The following is a 23,125-nucleotide window of genomic DNA, read 5'->3' as shown; positions in this document are numbered from 1 at the left end:
GAGCTAGTTCATTAGTTCATTCATTTACTTTTGCATTTCCACTTCTTGCACAAGTAATGTTCACCGCTTTGAACAAGGTACCTCAAGTATAATAAAAATTGTGCTTGTAGGTGCTCTTTGAAAACTGTGTAGCGAAGCTCTTATTGAAATCAAGTCTATGATATAGAATTTCTATGCAAGTAAATAATTTTTATTTTCTATTTGTTTTATCATTAGTGTAGGCCAAAACCATAAAGTATAGAGTGCTCACTAAGTAAAACTGTTACAACAGTTTAACAGACATCTTCAACCGAAAATTAAAAACTTAAGGAAAGGGATGTTCCGGGTCTCAAAAATTGATTGCTTATAACATTCTTGAATTTATCTATTCACCAAGCTTTACAAACGCATTGCCACTTTTTTGGGGGTATATTGGTAAATGGAACTTGAAAACATACCAGGCGCAGGAAATAGGGACGGAAGGATGACAACAACTAACTTCAACAATTTTATTTCTTGTGCATGGATTCACTGTGCAAAAATAAATAGTTTGGTGTTTCCTGGAAACAATAATGTTGAAATTATTGCATTTTGTTGTCATATCCCTTCTATACCTGTTTGCTAGCGCTCAATAATATGTTTTCGGTTTTACAAATGCTTCTGCTTTATACTGGCACTGTTCCTCACAGTCTTGCTTATTTTTTAAACTTCTCCATAAAAACACACCAGGAACAAATTATATGCTAAGGTTGCTCTTGCCAGAACGAACTTTGATCATGCTCTAGATGATGTAAGGCACCATTTATGAAACATCTTGCTGTAACTATTTTTTAAACTTTTTCATTGCTAGCGGGTCTAAGCAGGGGAATGGCATGGACGCTGGAAACGCCATTCAGCCGTTCATTTTTATTTGTGCTTTATCTTAATCAAGTTCATACATTTACTGGTATACATCGTTCACTTCAATTCTCCATTAAAACTCTTAATATCAAGAGCCTATATCCTATATATTTATGAGTTATGGAAAAATAAACGACTGTTATTAAGATGCCCTATCAGTTCACTCATTCCTTAATATAACCAATTATTGAATATAACCAAGCAAACATAAGTTGTTGCCCATTATTATCAATGTGCAATGAATATGTGCCTATAATGAATATCAGTCAGATAGAAGAACATAAGGAATTCAGAATCGACTTGGTTATAAAAAGGTGTGACTGAATTTATTACCCAGGTGCCTCTCACAAGACTCAAAATGCATTGACGCCCTTCTGCACCTCATATTAAACCAGATATGCAAAAATGGAGACTACAAAGAGGTAAGAATATGAACACCCCTAATTCGGGCACAAAACAGGGAGCAGTTATTTCATGGTACTTATTTTGATACAAGTATTAGCCCTACCCAAAATATGGCTTCAGAAAGCTCAAAGACCATCATTTAAGAAGAGACACTGCAAAATTCAGCAGTACCATATAGGCATGCCTCTGCTGTAATAAACCGACACAGTTACCTCGCACGTTTCTGCAGACCTTGCTCAGTTTTCAAAATGTCGTGTGTTGCAGTCATCTTTGCATCATACAAGAGACTTTAGGTGAGGGATAAGTGACTGAGTAGAAGGACATGTCTTTCTTCATTGAATTACAAAAGAATCAAATATGGCCATAGCCAGATACAGTCTTAGAAGGCAGCATCTCCTTCTCAAAGGTACACGATTATGAGCCAGCACTAATAGGCGCGCTCACAGACTGATGTCGTGAGCTAGATGGCCTCTGAATGCACTGTCCAACTCATAAGCGGGACCATTTCATCAGCCTCGTCAGCAATTGGTGGTCGTGCTTGGGTCATCTAGGTGGCGCCTCCCTTGCCTTCTTAAGTTGCTTCTGACTATAATCTGTAACTTCACATAGTTTTGTAGAGATAATATAAAGACTCTTTTTTTAATAGTATATTTGTAGTTACAAAAACCACATTTGTAAGCAAGCATTGTGCACATAAGCTTATTCAAGATGATTAAGAAAACAGCTTGAAGACATGCTGATGACTCCATTGTCTCTTCCTTCTTTTTTGTTTATTCTTAGGCATCTGACAGGTTGTTGGAGCTGGTTTCACTGCTTGAAGCAGTAGAACCGACCAACGCAGTTTTGTATTACAGGATAGCTCAACTACTGTCACGAATAGTAAGTATTGCAGAATTATGCCATTTAAAATTTTAATTGGGGAAAAGAACTGCACTTTAAAGAAAAAAGCACTGTGAGTGCATTCCTTGTTATGTTGTTTCTATCAAGTACCTCGTGTGACATCTGTGTCAAGCTTTAGTGCAGTTCACAGATGGACGATGTAGGGTACTATCACAAGGCTGCAAGGACATACAGCTGCGAGTAGAATATGTGAGTATAAGGCAACGTCGCATGCGACCAAAATATAACCTGTGTCTTGTTGACAATGTGAGAGATGTGCAAGTACAAATTTATGAACAACATGTTACAGGCAGCACAAGTAAACATACTGTTTACAAGCCACTATCTCATGCTAACTGCTTAAAAAAATATGAGCCAAGGCAAACTTGCTTCATCTGAAATGTGCCTGAAAATTAAGGTACGTTACACATGTTACAAACAACATTATTGAATCATGACACTGGCTATTTTTGAAGTGGCTCTGCCATCTGTCAGGACTTTCTAATACAAGAAAAGCTTGCCATATGAAGGGACGAAAAACGAAGTGAACATGAAATTGTTGCAAAACATTGAGGCATTGCGCCACGCTAAAGATGGATCTTCACAGTTGGTGGAGAGACTATGAGGCCATTTGTAAAAGTGCGCACCATGACCATTGCGATAAACAGTGCTCACAAAAGAATGTGTGGCAGTGCGATTGTATGCACAAGAATTGTCTGCCTCACCAGCAACTGATAGCTAGGATGGACATCATTGACGGCAGCAAAGACGAAAGGGAGCAAAATAGCGGTTTGCTTATTGTTCACTCTGGCAGTGTAGTTTGTATATAGAGTGTATGAGATTTGTTGATAGATGCTGGGCTAAACAGAACCCTATGACAAAGATCTCGGACTTCAGTGCCTTGGAGTAGACATGTTTTTCCCTATGTTTATTCAGCCGGGCATGGCATCAGAGATTTGTGCACTATGAATCTGATGGTCGCTGTCGGTTAAAATAATATATACAAAAGACAATGTTACCTGTCATAGCATACCATAACAACCATGCTCCTGAAATAACTAGAACTGTTTTGCACTATTGTGTAGTAGCTGTACAGGCTTCATAGTACTACTCTAAAGCCTGAGGTCACTAATGCCACATATTTCTCATTGTAACTGGGGCAGAGTTCGAGGCAAAACTGCATTGTGATGCACACACAAGGTCTCATAGAAAAGGCATGTGCCTTGCAACCGGCCAACGCAGACTACTTGGCTGAGCTTGGCTACCAGTTCATCTTGCAGAGTAAAACCAAGGAAGCCACCAAGCACTATAGGGCTGCTCTCAAGGCCGATGAAGCTAGTATCATAGCTCTTAATGGTAAGGGTCTTATTTATTTCTCCTTTCCATTTTTAACAGTGGAGCTGTTTAGGCTGGAGGTAAAGCTGTTGATGTCCACACAAAACTCGGCGGGTGTGCGCCACAGAAAGCACGTATGTGCCAAGAAGCTCCTAGCATAGCATAGCCACGCATAGTAAAGTGTAGCATGGGAGTGGGAAAGAGAAGTTGGGTGAGGAGGAAGTAAATGAGGAAATAGAAAAGGGTAAAGCGGATATGCGCCACAGAAAGTGCATGCATGCCAAGCCGCTCCTGGCATATCTCCATATATGTACAGTATAGCGAGGCGGATGGGAAAGGGAAGTGAAAGTGACTGACGCTAGAGTGAGACGAAGGGAAAGGAGGTGAGCGGGTAAATTATAGCACAACCAGGTACAGTATGGCACAGCAATGGGTGGGAAAGGAAATTGATGTGAGAGTTAGGAAGACGTAAAGGAGAAACAGAAGGCATTATAGAAAGGGATAAAGAAAGGTGGGAACATGAAGAAGAAAGATAAGATGAAGAAAGAACTCTATATGCATTCGCCAGCTCCGCTGTTTATTGTAGAGACATCAAACTGGCTTTAATATTTTTGCGTGTCAAGCAGTAGCTGTGTTAGAGTGTCATCTGATATAAAAAAATAAGTTGATAGTTATACAATTAATCATGGTATTTCTATGCAGGAATAATTTGGTGCCAGCTGCTTGAGGGCCAGAATGATGTTGCAAATCAGCAGCTCGAACTCCTCAAGGAAATTCATAAGACGTCCAGCATGCCATCGGTTCGTGCTTTTTGTGGCCGTACTGTTTATCGAGAAGACATTGAAATGCACAAGCACGTGGAAAAAACCCGTCAAAGTGTACACAGACAACCACATTACTCGTAACTTCAATTGCAAGTGATGCACCCCACTGTATACTTTTTGAAATGTCTCGTCTGTGTGACAGTGTGCTTAAATATATGTTCATTTGAACTTGACCAAATAGTCCAACTTGCTATCCTATTTCATTTAGTTGGTCATGCACCCTAGCTGTAGAGAATATTCATTAAACGGCCAATATACATTCCACCAGATATAGCACAGAAGTTTCACTATCTTCAGAGATTGTTACATTACTTAAACGTCTGTTCAGTCAGCATTTAAAACACACTGAGAGGCACTGGAACTGAAACCTATGGAAGCTCACAAGAGGGCAAAAAAAAGTGCTCACATTATTTATTGCTTTTATCAATCATTACCAGTTGCACTGTTCTTTTTAAATTACATAGAAGATATAATATAAATGCATAAGCATTGTATCTAGCTTTGCTGCTAAATGTGTGCAGCCACACAAGTGCCACATGTTCAATATCAATGTAACCAAAAATTAAGGAACCACTTACTTTTTTTATGTGGTCAATGCAGGAGCTCTTGTACCTATGTGCCCTGTGTGCACAAAAGATGCAAGAAAAGCCAGAGGAGGTCCTTAATTACCTAGGACAATCTGTTGACAACCATTTTGCAAAACTGGAGGTAAGAACAAAGCAGTGGAATGCCTTTACAATGAAGACCTCAGGACCTTCAGAATGGTTCATTGTAGAGGTCACTATGTTCATTTGATTTTATACCGTAATGGTCAGAATAAAACTAAATTGTAAAAAATTATTCGTCAATTCAGAGAAGTGGTGTTTGTTGTAGATGCATTTGACTATATTTTGATAAAGAACTGGAAATAATAGTTGTGAATCATTAAATAAAGATACATCACGAACAAAAATGTAACAATAATATTATTGTCAAAATACTTTCTCTTTAAAACAGTATATATAGGATAACACAGTATAGAAAAAAAGAAAGAATGGCAATTTTAAGGGCTTATTTTTCTTTTTTAGGCACAGTATTAATAAGAACTGAGACCGGCCATAATGCCAGGGCTCTATAGGGGATGTTATTTGTGATAATTATGACATAAAAGCGAAGAAAGTAAATAGTATGAAAAGATAAATTGCCACCACCTGCAAACGTACCTGCAGCATTCGATGGCTACAAGTTTTCTTGGTTCAATGCTCTAAAAATTGCCGCTACAGCTCAATTGGTAGAGCATTCAAAGGTTGCAGGCTCGCTCCCTGCCGGTAGCAAGTTATGCTTGTGCCCAATTTACTTTCTTCAAATTTTTATCATAATTATTACAAGAGCATCCTGTATACTTTTCTTGAAATAATTGTCTGCTAGTTCTATTTAACAATAATATATATTAAAAGGTGTAAGAAATTATTAATAGGGGTGTACAAACATTCGAAATTTTGAATACCTTTTTTTAATAGTGTTCGATATTCTATTCAATTTGCACCAGAGTTTTACTATTCGAAATATTCGTACATCCCGGAGACATACAGTCGACGTCAATTGACGATGACCCCTTTAGGTTTTTAATATGCTCCACCCCATTACAAACTTGTATTGCAGCAAAGCTATCTTTTTGGCTTTGCTATGATTGCAAATGTATTGACCCAACAAAACGTAGGTGCCAACATAAAGACGGCATATGTGGCAGAGGAAGGGGCTCAGTTAACACTGTTTTGGACCCGAAATTTAGGCAGCAAGCTCAGAAAATTGGACGCCAGAAATTTCTAGCGTCCAAAATTTCAGATGTTCTTTACATAGACATCTACGAGGCAGATTTGGAACTCCGGGCTCTAAAGGAGCACACCTTTGTCTGACACATCAGTTGGACTTCCACGGAATTCGAATGAGGAGAAGAGGCTGAGCAAACAGCACCTTTACCTTTCACTTGTAAAGTGTTGTCAGCAACAATTCGGTTGCACCTAATCATGCACATAAATACAATTCGGCCTCTGAATTGCCTCATATTTGATAAAAATATGAAACACCACCCCATCAGCACTTCATAAATCTAACCAGAAGAAACACTTTTAGGTTGCTATCTCATTAGAATATACTTCGTATTCCTCTCCAACATATCTTTCTGCAATTTTGCTTTCAAGTATTCGACAAATATCCTAGAAATATTTTTAAAATGTTTGATTCGATGTGCACTCACACTTCAATATTCGAATTTGCTCCGTACCCAAAATTCTGCTATTCGCACAGCTCTAACTATAACAAAAAAAACAATGCATGATAGCATGACAAGAAAACAAAGAGCTTGAAATGACAGTAGGAAACTATGAAGTGGGCTTTCTTTAGACCATTTTCTTTTTTTGTATATTATGCCTTTGTTTTCTTGTAACACTACCATACATTTCGTAGTCGTCAACCAATGTTCCCAGCAATGAATTTTATGACTAACAAATACCTCTCTCTGTCTGCTGCCTGGACGACTAGGGCCTTCCACTGGGAGCGGACTACTTGCTTCTTTTGAATCCAGACTTCATATTTGAAGTTGTGAAGCTATATCTGCAATATGCTCCAGATAAGGCAAGTAAGAGAGAGAATAAACATTTTTATTTTGTTATTCTCCAAGTGTCGTCTTCGGGATGGTCTCCCCCTTGAGGCAAGTGACTCAATAGGCAAGGTCACCATAAATTGGTGTTTACACACATTTATGAGAACGCTGACAGCCACTCGAGGTTTTGTTTTTGCCCTTTAGCCTGTTGAGTCTGGACAAACGATACCCGAGCCACTCAAGAGGGGACAGGCAGTGCTTCAACCAGTTCTAAGGAGTTGTCCTGGATCTGTAGAGGCAGTTTATTGGATGGGAAAGCTCAAGTACCTGTCAAGTAAGGGTTCCTGCATAGTAATCATTAGGTTAATTAAGCTAGATTGTTCAATCATACTTTTTGAATCTTCAATATAAGATGATGACTTAGGTCGCTGGAATTGTTCTCTCTGTTCTTTTTATAGACAAATGAGATGCATGAATGTGTGGCAATATTGTAAAAGTTGTGAGGTCACGCGGATGCCATCAGTGGCATTGCTTTGACATGAAACTCGTGAAATGTATTATGCTCCATTTTGTCCAGGGGCTTGTGAAGTGTATGGCATATAAGAAAAAAGATTAGCAGAGAAAGCTGTGATGTGATGACCCCTGTATAGCTGCCATTGTAGCATCTAAAAACTATGACAAGTCTCCCAGTTCTCAAGTATAGAAATGCCTTTATTAATCATAAGTGTGACATCTAATAGCTTCATATGACATTGCAAGCTAATACATTTATATAGTGAAGGCTGTTGATCATATGTTCTTGTTATTTATTGTGTGTCATTGCTTAATTTCAGTAGGCAATGGATGTAGTTTAGTGTGTTATATCATATAACTTCTAAAATAGTTTCAATTGCCAAAGTATTAAATAAAATACCCTGCTTGGTACCTATGAACCTATGGCATGCACAGTTGTTACATAGCATTCCTATTAAAGAAATCGCCATCGATGATTATCATGATAGAGAAGCAGAGTGACTTAATACTATAAGCCTTCATTTCTTGTGCCTGTCACAAAATGTTGTCCACTTCACTGGTCTCACACATCACAATGTTATGTTTCCCTACGTTCACTACAGCTCGAGAAACCAAAATTTGCACTGTGACAACTAATGATCACTGCATGCTGGAAAATCTTAGAATTCCGTAACATGGTGAGCAGACAGTGGCTTAAGGTACGATTGTCCATTAAATCATTTCTTTACTCCAGATGACTTGGTACAGGCCCAGTCTCTGCTCTCAAAGTGCACACAACAGTACTCCAGCTTCACAAGTGCACAGCTGCTGCTGGCACAGATGCATATCCACCAAGGGAACATCAAGATTGCAAGCCAATTACTAGAAACAGCACTGAGCTACGACTTCGAGGTAGGAGTCCTTGCTTTCCAAGACACATAATTTAAATAGCCGTGCAATGTCATCATGTCATAAATGCCAAATGATGTTCAGTGTAGCCCACGCATAGTCATTATTACGACGCGCACCTCCAACGAGGTTACGAAGGGCGCCTCGAAATCTCACCGCTGCAACCACTGTTTCGAAAGACGGCGACGCCAAGACGGTCCCGAAGGCGCCACGGCTTCGAACTTCGCCGGGAAGGTCACCAGCCGTTTGGTAGCGTAGGTTTCTCAGCTCGCGACTGCTTCTGCGCAGAGCTGATTGACGAGCGGACGAGACGACGGTGAGTTAAACAAGGTTTATGTACAGCATATATGCAGAGACGTTACAAATTCGGCACTGGGGCCGACAGAGACGCGAAGAGCCGAGCTCTTCTCTCTAACACATAGCTCTACTCTCAAATGGGTCCGCTGTCAAAGGGGTCTCTCTCGACGCGCCACAGGGCTTCTTTTATATGCCCCGGGTCCAACCCAAATGTCCAACCCGAAGCGCCGCTGGTCAGGTCAGAATCCTCCAATGAGGTCGCCGCTGGGCCGCGTCCTTCTTTCTCATCGAATCTGGAGAGGCTGCGCTGCAGGTGGCTGCACCCAAGGACGAGTGACGTCGCCGCGCATTGCGTGAGCCGCCAGACAGGAAGACGCCGGTTGTTTACTCGACGGGCTCGCGGCTGCGCTGACTCACTGCACGTGCGCGCCAGAAAGGCGCCGCGCGTGTTTACGCCGTTGAGTTGTTCGCGTCAGGCGGGCTGGCCTTGACACAGATTGCCTTTTTCAGAGGCACGGACGTTCGCTGTCGACTCGCAGGCATAACAGCACCCCCACCGCCAGACAATGCGCCGAAAAGACGAGCTGCTTCCACGCGGCTCGGATGTCAGGCGCAGGTTCGTCTCCAGGGCCATGGGGAGAATGCAGCTCCAGACTCTGTTCAGGGAACACATCCCATTCTTGAGGACGGATCTGAGCTCCACTGGCTTGTCGCCACAACTTGCCGTCCAGCTTCGCTCGTCTCTTCTGACGATCCTTGGTTTCAGCACTTGCTGATGGTTCTGCAACTTGCCAAGAACGGATCGACAACAGACAACACACGACACAAGCAAGTGCCCTCGGTCACCCGACAGAACACCAGACAAAGTATAGTACAACATATACCTAGCTACGCGTCTATCGGAATTTCGTTCCCTCTACATCAAGAGGCACATGTGGGACACAAGACTCTTAAAATGACAACTCAAATTTTTTTCACGTACAACAACGTAACGAGTTAGAATACAACATAAAGTTGGCTCCTTGAGCTCACTCTGGACGAGAGCACTCAGCTCAGGTCGTGATGAGGTCAAAATTTTGCCCCGAATCGCCAGCGAGAAACCGAAAAGTGGAGAAGGTTCTAGTTCGAACGCACGGCTCAATGCACCTGCATTAGCATTTAGTTTCCTTTTTTTTTTAGCGAACGTCAAAGTTGTGCAATTGGAGTATCATGCTCCATCTCAGTAACTGGCCACTTTTAAGCGACGATACCTATGCGGTACCAAGAGCGGCTCATACTTGCGACGTTGCAGAGGGGAACAATGATACGGCTTGCTAGAGATTGGCTCCTCACAAGTTAGCTCAATATCGTGTTCGATCACCGTCGTGTTTCCGGGACGGTCTGAAAACACGTATCCAAACTCGGAAGCAATCCTTCTCAGGTCCTCCTTCCGGACTTCACTTAACCTAGTCTCTAGGTTCAACTGCTCCAAGATTACCTCCGATCCCCTTTCGATTACATCACTAGAACTCAAAATTTCTGCTCCCTCTTCCTCTGAAGCATTCAACAGACGATCTACGACCGCTTGACGTTGAACGTATGGTTTCATCAAATTACTGTGGTAAATTTTCTTCGGCCGCCTTCCTAATTTCACTTTAAATTTGGTATCAGAAAGCTTCAATATTACATTGGCGGGCCCTTCCCAATGAACCTCAAGCTTGTTCCTTTTGGACGGCTGCAGCAGCATTACCTGACTTCCTACTTGAAAAGCGTGCTTTTTCGCCGATTTGTCGTTATACTCCTTCGACAACACTTGTGCAGCTTTCATGTGGCTTTCCACTAGCGCTTCAATCGAGAGGTCCTCACGCTGCTCTCGAATGAGCGTCTCTAAATCAACCCTCGACAGCTTACTCCTACTTTCCGCTATAGGCGAGAGCATTGCGCCCCTCTCGCTTTGATTCAAAGGCGCCATGTCGTCTCCCCTTGCTACGGAAACCGCGCCGGTCGCTTCGGCGACGGGCCGCTCGCGTGACTGCTCACATGACTCACGCGGAAAATTTCCTCTCTGGGGTTTCGTCGACCTGCCAACAAGGTCACTTGAGAGTTCACCACATTGAACAAGATCAAGCTCCTGCAAAAGCTTCCGCGCTTGCGATCGCGTGAGGGCCATGTATGCTAAGTTGGGGAAGAACGATTTACCCTGCTCTTTGAGAAGCTGCTCTGAGTTGTTGGAGAAAAGATAAGGAAAACGATCGGGAAGCGCGGCAGACACATCCGCTTTGATGTGAAGCTCACCGAACGGGCCTTCAATGACAACCGTGGCGATTGGTAAGCAAGCACTCTGCTCCTCGGTGACTTGCCTGATCCACGCGCATTCTCCTGTAAAGTCATCCAGAGACACCAATGAAGGATGGACAACATGCATGGTTGCCGCTGAGTCACGAAGTGCTCGACACGTTTGCCCATTCACACTAATTTCTTAGATATACGGCTCAAACAACCGCATGTTCTTTTCTGATTCTCGGATTGTTGCAAATGCAAATTTTTGCTTACAGTTTATCGCGATGTGCCCTTCCTTTTTGCAGTTGTAGCAGATTAGCGGCTTCCGTGATTCAAACGCTCGTGTGGTATCAGTGCGTTGTTTAGGAACCTCACTCGATTTTTCCGCTTTTGTTTGCCCTTCCCCTACACTGTCCTTCGTAAGAGACGGGTCCTTCTTGAAATTACGGTGCGGAGCGGGTTTCCGTTGATCAGGTTTTTTTTGAAAAGCCCTCTTTCCTTTCATCCTTTTCAACGCGCACTGCCCTGCTATGCAACTTTCGGCGAGTATAATACTCCTCAGCTAACTCTGCTGCCTCGTTTAGCTGTACTTCACCAAGTTTGTCCTGCAGCCAAAGTTTGACATCTTCCTCAATGCAGCGGTAGAATTGCTCCAATGCAACGCATTCCCCCACTTTATCGCGGTCGTCATAAACACCTTCGCCCTTGAGCCATTCAATTAAATCGGCTTTAAGACGAAACGCGAAGTCAACGTGCGACTCATACCCCTTTTTAGCATACCGGAACCTTTGCCTGAAAGCCTCGGGTGACAACTTATAACGTCTCAAAAGCACTTCCTTAACCTCGTCATAGCTCTCAAACGCTTCCCTCGACAAGCAAGTTATCGCGTCGGACACTTCGCCGGGAAGAAGTGCTAACAGGTTCCGGGCCCAAAGAGACCGCTCCAAAGCGTTTCGCTCACAGACGTGTTCAAACTTGACGAGATACTTCGCCATGTCCTCGCCTACTACGAACGGTGGCAGTTGGTCCCGAATTCTAAAACCGCTGACCTGAATCGTCGGAGAAGCTACGCTAGGCGCCTGCGAACACTGTAGTATTGCCAATTCTATTCGTTTCAACTCGAGGCGTTCCTGTCTCTCGGCTTCCTTGCGGCGTTCTCGCCTTTCAGCTTCTTCATGTTCGCGAGCTTCTCGCCTTTCAGCTTCTTCACGTTCGCGAGCTTCTCGCCTTTCAGCCTCCTCGCGGCGTGCTTTGACATCCACCCAGGCCTCATCGACTTCCTCAGCCGACACTCCCTCATCCTTCATGATCTCAAGGATCGCTTGCTTTCGTTTCGCACGGCCCAAAGTAATGCCGAGTTCCTCACAAATTTCGATGAGTTCCTTCACTTTAAGGTTCTCCATCGTTCACACTAGCCTCTTGCTGTTTGCCCCTGTTAACAATTTACTTGCCGTACCCACTATAAGTCAACTAGCAAGGCGCGCAAGCAATTTTTCACACTCCCGTGTTTACCCCCTCCGCATTAACTTTGGTTTCAAAGCACTTGGACTTTGCTTGAAACGATCAAAGCTCACTTCAATGCTTCACACAGCCCTTCTCTAAACTACTACAACCTGAGCTAGAGTAGTCTGGTGAACTGAGGGGAAAACATCAGGCACTCACCGCATCGATGTCGCTGACGCCGGCCGATCCCGCAGCTGCCAGCCACTGTTACAACGCGCACCTCCGACGACGTTACGAAGGGCGCCTCGAAATCTCACCGCTGCAACCACTGTTTCGAAAGACGGCGACGCCAAGACGGTCCCGAAGGCGCCACGGCTTCGAACTTCGCCGGGAAGGTCACCAGCCGTTTGGTAGCGTAGGTTTCTCAGCTCGCGACTGCTTCTGCGCAGAGCTGATTGACGAGCGGACGAGACGACGGTGAGTTAAACAAGGTTTATGTACAGCATATATGCAGAGACGTTACAAATTCGGCACTGGGGCCGACAGAGACGCGAAGAGCCGAGCTCTTCTCTCTAACACATAGCTCTACTCTCAAATGGGTCCGCTGTCAAAGGGGTCTCTCTCGACGCGCCACAGGGCTTCTTTTATATGCCCCGGGTCCAACCCAAATGTCCAACCCGAAGCGCCGCTGGTCAGGTCAGAATCCTCCAATGAGGTCGCCGCTGGGCCGCGTTCTTCTTTCTCATCGAATCTGGAGAGGCTGCGCTGCAGGTGGCTGCACCCAAGGACGAGTGACGTCGCCGCGCATTGCGTCAGCCGCCAGACAGGAAGACGCCGGTTGTTTACTCGACGGGCTCGCGGCTGCGCTGACTCACTGCACGTGCGCGCCAGAAAGGCGCCGCGCGTGTTTACGCCGTTGAGTTGTTCGCGTCAGGCGGGCTGGCCTTGACACAGATTGCCTTTTTCAGAGGCACGGACGTTCGCTGTCGACTCGCAGGCATAACATTATCCAATAGTGCAAGCTTAGAGGTAGAGACTAACTTAATGTTGTAATGATTGTGGAAGCGCAGTAGCTATCAGTATGCACTTTCTGGAGCAAAGATTGATAGCTGTTGTACCTTCAGCAAAACTGCAGCAGTTTGCTTGAAAATTACAGAGTTGAAGTTACAGAGCAGATTACACAATGCTGAAAGCTCGTAGTAGTATTGTTATGGCAGTTATAAAGAGAAATAAAATAAAATATGTGAGACAGAAGGGATATAGAATCCATTATGCTCTCAGCTGAGATTACTGGAAGGCTTCTTTTTCTTCTCAATCATATTGTTCTTGCTGTGCCACCTTCCAAAAGATTTTCTACATCTAACGTGGTTTAGCATTGACTCTTGAATCGGAGGCACTGCACTTGGTTTTGCTCTGCCTCTAAGATAGACCTACCAGGCTATGATGCCACGTGATGACGGTATGTGAGATCATGATGGCGACATAGTGGCATTACAAATTTCAGCGATCTGTGACATCATGGTGACGTCATGTGGCGATGTCATCACGTGATTATTTTTTGCACCCCTCAATTTGATGCCAATGAAACATGCTGACGTGAGATGCTGGTCGATTTTCGTGTCTGATGAGGCATCTCAGGGTTTTGCCCTAATTAGAGATAAGAGGCTGCTTTGCAACGAGGAATGAGAGAACTGTAGAAATTATCAGAATAAAATATGCAAAGATATGAAGCAACTATGCTTGCCAAACACGACAAATGTGCCTGAGCCTTAGTCCTTAGCATATTGCTGAGTAGAGGCAGTAATAAGTTACACTGTGAAGGCACAAGCAAAGAAATATGTAATCTACAGAGGTACAAATGGAATGAACATCTGCAAGTTTCAGTGGCAGAACAACTGTCCTTCGTAGCACAGGAATAAGCGACAAGAAATATTGTTGCTGGTAACGCTGAACTAACTGTGCAAGGTGGATACATTATGACATTGAAATGCTAAAAGCACATTGCTTAACTCCACCAGGTGAGGGAAAAACCCATATTTCACATCATTAAGGCTAAGATACTGAAAGAACAAGGCGACTACCAGGAGGCAGTGCAGCTGTTGAATGCTGCAATGACACTATGCACCGCACCAGCATCAGGTAAGTAGACTCGGAAGCATGTTGGTAAATTCACTATGATAAAATTTCAACTCTGTAGCCACATCTCGCAAGAACAGGAAGCAAGAGCTGACTTCAAGCGACAAGCTCTCCTTATACCTTGAGCTTGCCGATGTGTATGGCAAGCTAGACCAGCAGGTAAGCATTTAATCTTTGCTGGCACTTAATCAGAGAAAAATATCTTGTTTCATTATTGAACTTACTCTGATATAAAAATATTTCACAAAAGAGCAAAAAGGAATGATGTTTTGGCTATTGGTTGTGGTACCAGGACAAAAGACTATCAAGAGCCTGGTACCATACACCAGGTACCACCACAGCCCAAGTGGTACCTAACATTCTGGTATCCAAACGGCAGATAAGAGCCATATAACTGGAGCCACTGAGGTAATAATTCACAATTGATCACACTGAAGCAGCCAGTGAAAGAATTTTTGTCAACTTCATACATCATTCAGCTTTACATAAAAGTGAGGGCTCGGATGGTCGACATTTTGTCTACTGCACAGGTCATTGTCTTTTGATGTTGAACATGAATTGAACTTATCTTGTGTTTCTGTCACTTCAACAGCATGAGGCAGTAAGAGTGATGCAAGAAGCTGCCAACGAATTTCGAGGCACATCGGAGGAAACACGTGTGAGCATTGCAAGCTCTGAACTGGCTCTTGCAAGGGGTGACGTGGAAGAGGCCCTGTCCCTGTTGCGTAACATTGGGCCAGACCAACCTTACTTCCAACAGGCCAGAGAGAAGATGGCCGATATTTACTTGAACTACAGGAAAGACCCCCGCCTGTATGCAAGCTGCTATAGGTGTGTTGAACACATAACACGGCCTTTACGTAAAAAATTGCTACTGGGAGTTTGGATGCATTCCTCACATTCTTTTTTTTGCCCTCTGGCCTTCCCAAAATTGTTTAGAGAAATTATTGAGAAGTTTCCAGTCCCACAGTCATACCTAATGCTTGGTGATGCTTACATGAAAATACAAGAGGTGAGTGTGAACTGCAGATGTACATCAGTCTTCAAAATGTGGTCTATCTCATCGTGAATTCGCCCTGTAACAACATCAGTGAAAATATTTCTTTTCCAGCCAGACAATGCCATTGGGGCATACGAGCAAGCTTTACGCAAAAATCCCAAGGACAGTGCAGTCGCAAGAAAGATTGGGCAGGCACTCATCAAGACACATCAATTTGAGAGGGTAGGTACCACAATTTGTCCAGCCTTGTGCAATATTTTGCAATTTGCCATCCTATGGTTCCAGATTGCAAATGACAGTGGCTGTCTCTGTAGGTTCAAAAAGCAGAATTTCTGGTCAATGCCTCCTGTTGGTTAAGCTGTGCTACCCTCGCATAAAGTGCTACATGTGGCATATGTCCAACCGAAACAGGGCAACAATTTAGGCTTTTTGATAACGAGTACTAATGTGTGCTGCTATGTTCGTAAAAAGGAAAATTACTGCCAGCCTTATTTTTCACCTGTTTCAGGCTATTACGTACTACAAGGCTGCAATAAAGTCTGGAGGACAACCGCAGATGAAGTGAGTCCACTTGGTATTCATGCAAAAATTAAACAATATAACTTTTTGTGCTGTAGCTCAGTGTGGCATGCTTTATTTTTCCACTGTTTGCACCATTCTGTTGAAGGTATGACTTGGCTGAACTCTTGGCGAAAATAAAGAGATATCAGGACGCAGAGGATGCCATCAATGCTGCTTTTGGAACACTTCAAAAGGGTATGCACTTCTTGTGTGAAAACTCCGTGGGTCAATAATGGCATTTGTCAAGAGTTTCGAAAATAGTGCTGCACTCTAGGGCAATCAGATTTCAAAGTACTTTCGCTTAGCCCAATAACTCCTTTTGTACCGATCTTAGTTTCGTGCAATGTAGCACATTCTAACTTACTGGATGGTCTTCCTTCACACTGCATGTTTTGCAAGTTCCAGATCTGTACACAGTCAGTAGCGAGGTAACATAAAAATGACGCCTGCAAATGCACCTCAACAATTCTTTTTTTCTTCCGCTCTCTTTTTTATTTACTTATACATCACATGTACACCATGGTATTGCTGAATGACTTGCCAAATGTTATATTTAGGCTTGAATGTTATCTTTTATCTTAGAACCTGACCTCACAAGCTTGCAGTGGGAATCCAAGTTCTATTTGTTACTCGCTCAAGTTCACCAAAATGATCACAAGGACGATGCATCAGTAAAAGATCTCAACAAGGCTTTTGAAGCTCAAAGTAGGCAAGTGTATTTTGTATTTGTCTTCAGTACTTTCTGCTAATCACAGGCCCCCACCTTATGCTGTACTCGTAATTGTCAGCTTTCATGTACGTACATAATGACTTAGTTGAAATGTAGACAATAACATAGGCATTTACTAACTTTGAGTCAGTGAGAATGCTAGTATTAGATGACTCATCATCAAGCTTAGGTGCCTACAAAATATACAGGTTGATGCACAGGGCTACTGAGTGTTACGTAGTACTATACCTTATATAATGGCTTGATGCTCTGGCCTTTCTTTAATGTTACAGAAATATCTGTTCTTAATATTTTCACAAAGTCCCGGAATCTTATACAACCGTGACGGGAATACTATTGTAGAATGAGATTTTGCCGGTCTCATATCTCAGGCAAGGCCACATATTAAATATGACATTGCCTAAAATGTTAGTATGTAAACTTACTCCCTCTTTCTTTTTCCTTCAGAGTAATGCTTCGAGTACCTCAAGAGCAACCAGACTCCCTCCAAGAACAGAGACAACTCGCAATTGTGTACGTTTTCATTTCCCGCCTGCATACGGCACCACTTGATGTATCAGTCTCTCATAAAATTTATTGTCTGGTTAATTTTCACAGCATCTGCAAAAGCCTTGCTGAGCATAGCGAGCTCAAGAGAGATTATGTTCCAGCAGCCAGGTTCTACAAGCAGGCACTCAGCTACGATTCTGCTAACATAGAGGTGCGCGTTGACGTCGTCACAACCCCCATGTGGCATGTGATGCGGCGGTTATTTACAACAGTTATTTTCCAATGCTCAGATTCTCCTGGCTCTTGCAAAGCTGGAGATGACCTCCAACAACCTTGAATCGGCAAAGCAGTACTGCAACACAGTTCTTCAGCTTGAAAAGAATAACGACACTGCCACATTGGTGCGTTGTATGTTCTGGACATACTCTTCCGTACACAAAAACTCGCTTTAGTGTTTTGTTTTGAAGTAGAAACCAGGCGCACGCTGTCAGAAGCATCTTAAACTTCATTCTTTCTTACATTTGTGATTCTCTTCAATCACAGATGATGGCAGACCTCATGTTCAGAAAAACAGACTTGGAATCATCCATGTTTCATTTTCAGCAGCTGCTAGAGAGGAAACCAGGTGAGCTCATAGAGACATATATTCTTAGTTTATTTATTTTGATAAAGGATTAGCACACTCTACCATCAAACGAAGTGTACCTGCTACTTACACGCTGCACACGTGAGTGCATAATACAAAGATAATACCTGCTAATATCGTCATCATAGGATGCATGAACAGAATATAGTGTGAGCAGTGTGAACAAGAAAGATTGAAAAGTTTACCCACCATGGTGGCTCGGTCCCTGTGGCATGGTGCAGCTTAGCAAGAGGTTGCCAAAAAAACATATGGTCAAGATTGCTGCATTTCAAGGCAGTCAAAGGGCAGAGAGTCCCAAGTAGTCAATGTTAACCTAAAGTTCCATGCTATGCCATGACTCATATTCACATCATGGTTTTTTAACATAAAAGTGCAGGATTTGTAGACACTTACATTAAATATTCAAGACTGGAAGCTCTCATAGTAAAACAGATAAACACATGAAACTTCACTTTATATTCATATTGATGATAACAGAAAGAGCGTGTCACATGGCATTTTCATTACATGAGAAATATCTCATAGATAGATGTGATGTCCTATACGTAGAGTGAAATGATTGCATACTATCAAAACAAAGAACTTAACAAAACCACTCAGGCTACGAAAGAAGATATTTTCTTCTTTGCAGCTTCGTCAAGTAGGCATAATCAAAGTGGTACAGCTTTAATAGAGCAATTTCAACCATTCTGGAGCACTGAGCCACTTTCATGTGACATGGCTGTTCTAGAAAAAAATTTGAACCTTTAAGTCATGCTCTAGTCTCTACACTATTTTACGTGTGAGTGTGTAACTCTGTCATATCAAAAGGTTGCTTTAGCCATAATTAAAGCATATGCAGTTGTATCTCGAAATAGAATGACACTTGATGCCAATCCCTTTACAGACTATTACCCTGCACTAGCCAGGCTTATAGAAGCCATGAGACGTCTCGGCAAACTGGACCAAGCTGAAAAGTTTCTCAAGAAGGCTGCTGATCTACTGCCACGTTCTGGAGTCAATGGAGGCTATTTCTACTGCAAAGGGCTCCATGAATGGTGCTTATTTGCTACAACACTCTGTTACACTCGAGATGGGACAGTTTATACCTAAAATATTTACATTTATGCTTGAATCAGACACATGTAGAAGAACTCTGCTTGAGATGCTGCAATTTCGTTTTAAGATTGAGAAACCCAGCAGGTAAAAAAAATAAAGGGAAAGTTATAACAGGGAATTTTTATTTATGAATTTTCTAAATGTTTGCTATGTTGAAAAACACCTTTATTTAGGGGGGGGGGGGCAGAAAATTCAGTTTTGTGAACAGACACAAACTCTGAGGTTGCAAGTGCAATCTGTAAACACATCAGGAACCAAGAGCAAAAAGCCAGATCTAAAAGAATTAGCATTTTACTTTTAGTCAAACCAGCTTTATACATTATTAAGTAATTGAAATGAAGCTTGCAAAGTTACATTCATCTAGAAGTCACATGTTTATAGAGCAACCAACTGCAACCTGTCCGGCTAACTTTGCTTCAGGTTCAGCCGACTGTGCATAGAATAGGCCTAGTGTACATGCCTGTTCATAACAAATATTGTTTTAGTGCTGAATCACATTCTTTTAATGTTCAGACAATTAAAGCTTTTAGTACATGTAAAGTTAAAACAAAAAGTCACAGCTTTGCCGCAAAGGCGAAGCAATGAACGTGATAATAACAAACTAGAAGGTCACGCGCAGAATGGAAAGCAGATCGAAACGTGCCCTGCATTTCTCACACACAAATGACACACAAATAACGCACAAAACGTACTTACAGGTACAGATGCATGCGAATAAGTGTCTCAGTTGTTACTTCGCTATGTCTGAAAAGCGCGCCCTTTTCGCAAATGGAGGCTGTGCAACAACTGCAGTCACCTCTGTGCGCCCCGTAACTACAACAGAATCGTTCCAGTGCAAGCCGAACGCCAGCCAAGATGTATGATCCTCCCCACCGGGAGATAAGGATGCGCGAGAGATCGTCCACTCCCCTCCTCTCCTCGGGTCAAAGTAGGCGTGAGAGATGAGAGCCACCACGAGCTCATTGCGCCATCTTGCTGATAATGCTGAAAACACGATAGTTCTCCTCGAGATGCCTGCCAACAGCGGTAAGTGGTATATAAAAATAGCTTGCCGTTTGAACGTTGAAAGAGGTGCCCCTCGATTGCTCAGTGATTAACGCCTCGCATTCACGACGCGGAGATCCCACCTTCCGATTCCACGCGCTATAGTCTCTTTCTGAATTTTTTCTTTCTTGCGTTTTCATATATATAGATACGTATACAAATATGGTGAGTGACACCGGCGCCGACGGCAAAATCCAGTTGAGAGTGTTCATATAATTGCTATTGCAATAATAATGCTACGAAGTCCCGAGGAACTTGAATACAGAAAGCTGGATGCGGTAAATGCTAAAAAAAGTGAGGCTGGTGTGAAACTGCATGCTTATGTCCATCTAGGTACACGGGCAACCCAGCTGGAGCCATGAAGAGCTTTAACAAGGCCCGCTATGATCCAGACTGGGGTCTCATATCAACCTATCACATGATAGAGATATGCATCAATCCAGACAACGAAACTATTGGCGGTGAAACTTTCGACAATGGTGGAATCATCGCAGGGTAAGGCATGTCTAGTTTGATCAAGTTTGAAGTTCCCTGTTTTGAAACAGCTATATTTTTGCTCTATGTTTTTACGATTACTAGAAGTTGAATATAACTCACATTATTAGCCCAACAATATGTGTTGCCATCCCTAGCATATTATTGAATGCACATCAGGTAACTGTTCTTCACAGTACAGTACAGTACGCCTGAAGGGCCCTGTTGTGCATGACTACTTTGCACCTGTAAAATGAAGTGAATAATATGAGACAATATAACATATAAAAATCTTGCCCTTTGTTCCCTTCCCCATTTTTGTTCCTTGCAGTGACAATGCTAAAGTACACTACCACGAAGGAGCAATTCAAACTGCTGAGAGACTTCTTAATGTTTGTTCCTAACCTTCTTGCCCGATTTGCCTCACTATCTTATAATTTTGAGACAAAAAGCCAAAGCATGTTTTTTTTTGTCACCTTTAGGAGCTGAGACCAAAGATGTGTAATGACTCTGACTTTCGTCTCATGAGTAACTTTGTGCTCCTGGCTAAGAAGTCAAAGGTTGACGCCGAAGTCGCCTTGAACGAGTTTCTGCAATTCAGCTCTGAAGAACGAAATGTAAGCGAAAAATTTCTGAAAAAGCCAGAATTGTACGACGAAGGTATAGCATTTTTCTTGTAGCCACATGCAGCATTCTTGAAAGCACTAAGCAGCTGCAGTTATGACTGTCTTATCAGGCAATGTTACTAAAGTGAGATGTATTCAGCAGAGCACATCGAATTAGGCTAGTTGGCGCGTAATCACAATAAACATTAGCACTAACAGGGTGGTCTATTACGGAGACAGGACTATGCACTTGTTAAATCAAGTATCTTTTCCAAGCCATACTTTTTAGTGTAATAAGCGAGAATGTGATTTATAATTTCATTGGCCATTAAATTTGGCAATAAACAAAAATGCCTGGTCAGGTCCAGGTGCTAGGGGCTCAGTGTTTTTATAGCTCACAATCACACAAAAAAAGAAAAGATAGAGGAAGCACACAGGCAGCTGTCATGTTTAGATGATAAATTAAAAAGTAAGAGTGGACAAAAGTGTAACTGCTTACCTCTGATGAAAGCTGAGCTTACACATTCTATATTGCTTGCTGCTCCGGCCATGAGCAGTGCTGGTGAATATTTGTAAGGTTAAATGCTTATGAAATTATTCCAGTATACATGCACAAATATTCAAGAAAACTGAACAGCATGTTTTTTTTTTTCTGAAGGATTCCTATTTCTGGTAAAAAATGTAATACAAGTTAAAGGTCCTAATAAAAGGTGAATTTTTGAGGATTACTGAAATGGAATTATTACTTTTTCTTTTTTGTTAAACAGAAACATGAAATATGTGAACTGATGCATGTTATTCACATTGGTTGCAATGTTGCCCAAAACAAGACTGTTCTAGAAGTTTAAGCATCTGAGTGAATAAAAGTATGAAGCTAAAGCTTCCTTGTGATGCTGAAGTAAGTGCAAAATGCTGTACTTTGTTTTGAGCCTGGTCGCTGCTTTGACCAAGCTCTCTACTTTACTCCAGAAAGACCACGTGGGAGCCATATTGGGCATGGCGACAGCCCAGATGATCCTGAAGCAGGTGCCCAGGGCCAGAAATCAGCTCAAGAGAGTGATGAAAGCTCCCTGGAACTTTGGGGTCAGTGTGAATGATTAAGATTGCACACAGCTTGACTACAGCAATGTGTGCCATTGTTGAAAGAAAGCAACATTGTCCCTACTTCTTTTGAAGGATGCAGAATACCTGGAGAAATGCTGGGTTCTTCTTGCTGACATTTACATCCAGGTACGTTTGAGAAAGCAAAAAGTGTGGCTGGTTTTTAAATTCGAGGCATTTCCTTGCCTACCGCAAGCACTTTAGATGTGCGTACCAACCTACATCCAGGTATGTTTGAGAGAGTGAAAGGTGTCGCTGGTTTTCAAATGCGAAGCATTTCTTTGTGCATTGCAAGCACTTCTGACATCTGCCTTGCCTCTTGCTTTCTTGCCTTGCCTTTCTGTCTGTCTGTCTAGCCATCAACATCTTGACTTGGGGTACACCAAAGTTAGTACGGGAGGGTAAGATGGTTTGACAAATACGACTCGCTGATCATGACATGAATAATGTCACAATGTCGTCATGTACGTCATCAAACACTTTCCAAAAAACAGCGGCACATACCAGGGGGCAGGTATGTGCCACTGGGAAAAGCGGGTATCTGCCACAGGTGATAGACATTTTATATCTACCCAGGATCGACGAAAACACATATGGGCGACTTTAATGCTTGAGCGTTAAAAAAAGCTGCCATAGGCAGTGTTGACCGGAAGAATGCAAACAAAAATAACCATGCCCCAGCAGGAATTGAACCATAGCATTCTGCTATGGTTCAATTCTGCATGGCAATGGCACATTCTGCGTGGCAATGAAGTATATTACCACAGAACCACGCCAGGCCTCAAATATACTTCTGAAGTAGACCCTAATGTTTGTGTAACGTCAATTGTGGTTGGAGTACTGGCTATCCAGATTTATAAGCATTGCATATGTGCTTCTATGATACAGCTGTCATGTCAAGTTAACATCAATTGTAGTGAGGCACCATCTACTGAAGT

General features: G+C 42.6%; 1 protein-coding gene across 4 annotated transcripts in view; it reads left to right on the top strand.

Moving 5' to 3' along the window:
* The window catches only part of LOC119172693 (tetratricopeptide repeat protein 21B), a 30,865-nt gene that overhangs the window by 2,584 nt on the left and 5,156 nt on the right, over window positions 1-23,125 (top strand). Inside the window, exons 8-33 of one of the 4 annotated variants that reach the window (XR_012894901.1) lie at window positions 1,217-1,301; window positions 2,065-2,163; window positions 3,327-3,519; window positions 4,201-4,298; window positions 4,923-5,030; window positions 6,843-6,935; window positions 7,108-7,237; window positions 8,150-8,307; window positions 14,322-14,442; window positions 14,501-14,598; window positions 15,032-15,270; window positions 15,379-15,451; window positions 15,551-15,661; window positions 15,948-16,000; window positions 16,107-16,195; window positions 16,583-16,709; window positions 17,178-17,243; window positions 17,328-17,430; window positions 17,510-17,620; window positions 17,763-17,844; window positions 18,752-18,902; window positions 20,341-20,502; window positions 20,813-20,873; window positions 20,964-21,098; window positions 22,056-22,169; window positions 22,270-22,316. Coding sequence is in view for 3 of the 4 variants with exons in the window: in XM_037423843.2 (XP_037279740.2) it covers window positions 1,217-1,301; window positions 2,065-2,163; window positions 3,327-3,519; window positions 4,201-4,298; window positions 4,923-5,030; window positions 6,843-6,935; window positions 7,108-7,237; window positions 8,150-8,307; window positions 14,322-14,442; window positions 14,501-14,598; window positions 15,032-15,270; window positions 15,379-15,451; window positions 15,551-15,661; window positions 15,948-16,000; window positions 16,107-16,195; window positions 16,583-16,709; window positions 17,178-17,243; window positions 17,328-17,430; window positions 17,510-17,620; window positions 17,763-17,844; window positions 18,752-18,902; window positions 20,341-20,502; window positions 20,813-20,873; window positions 20,964-21,098; window positions 22,056-22,169; window positions 22,263-22,316 (2,914 nt within the window). In the remaining variant the exon portion in view is untranslated. Of the gene's footprint in view, window positions 1-1,216; window positions 1,302-2,064; window positions 2,164-3,326; window positions 3,520-4,200; window positions 4,299-4,922; window positions 5,031-6,842; window positions 6,936-7,107; window positions 7,238-8,149; window positions 8,308-14,321; window positions 14,443-14,500; window positions 14,599-15,031; window positions 15,271-15,378; window positions 15,452-15,550; window positions 15,662-15,947; window positions 16,001-16,106; window positions 16,196-16,582; window positions 16,710-17,177; window positions 17,244-17,327; window positions 17,431-17,509; window positions 17,621-17,762; window positions 17,845-18,751; window positions 18,903-20,340; window positions 20,503-20,812; window positions 20,874-20,963; window positions 21,099-22,055; window positions 22,170-22,262; window positions 22,317-23,125 lie in introns of those variants that run through there. The other 3 variants (XM_037423843.2, XM_075892859.1, XM_075892860.1) reach the window with 3 other exon arrangements.

Source organism: Rhipicephalus microplus, chromosome 4, assembly GCF_043290135.1.
Source record: "Rhipicephalus microplus isolate Deutch F79 chromosome 4, USDA_Rmic, whole genome shotgun sequence".
Classification (NCBI taxonomy): domain Eukaryota; kingdom Metazoa; phylum Arthropoda; class Arachnida; order Ixodida; family Ixodidae; genus Rhipicephalus; species Rhipicephalus microplus.
The sequence above is the reverse complement of the archived record's forward strand: the minus strand, read 5'-3'. Positions and strand labels throughout refer to the sequence as shown.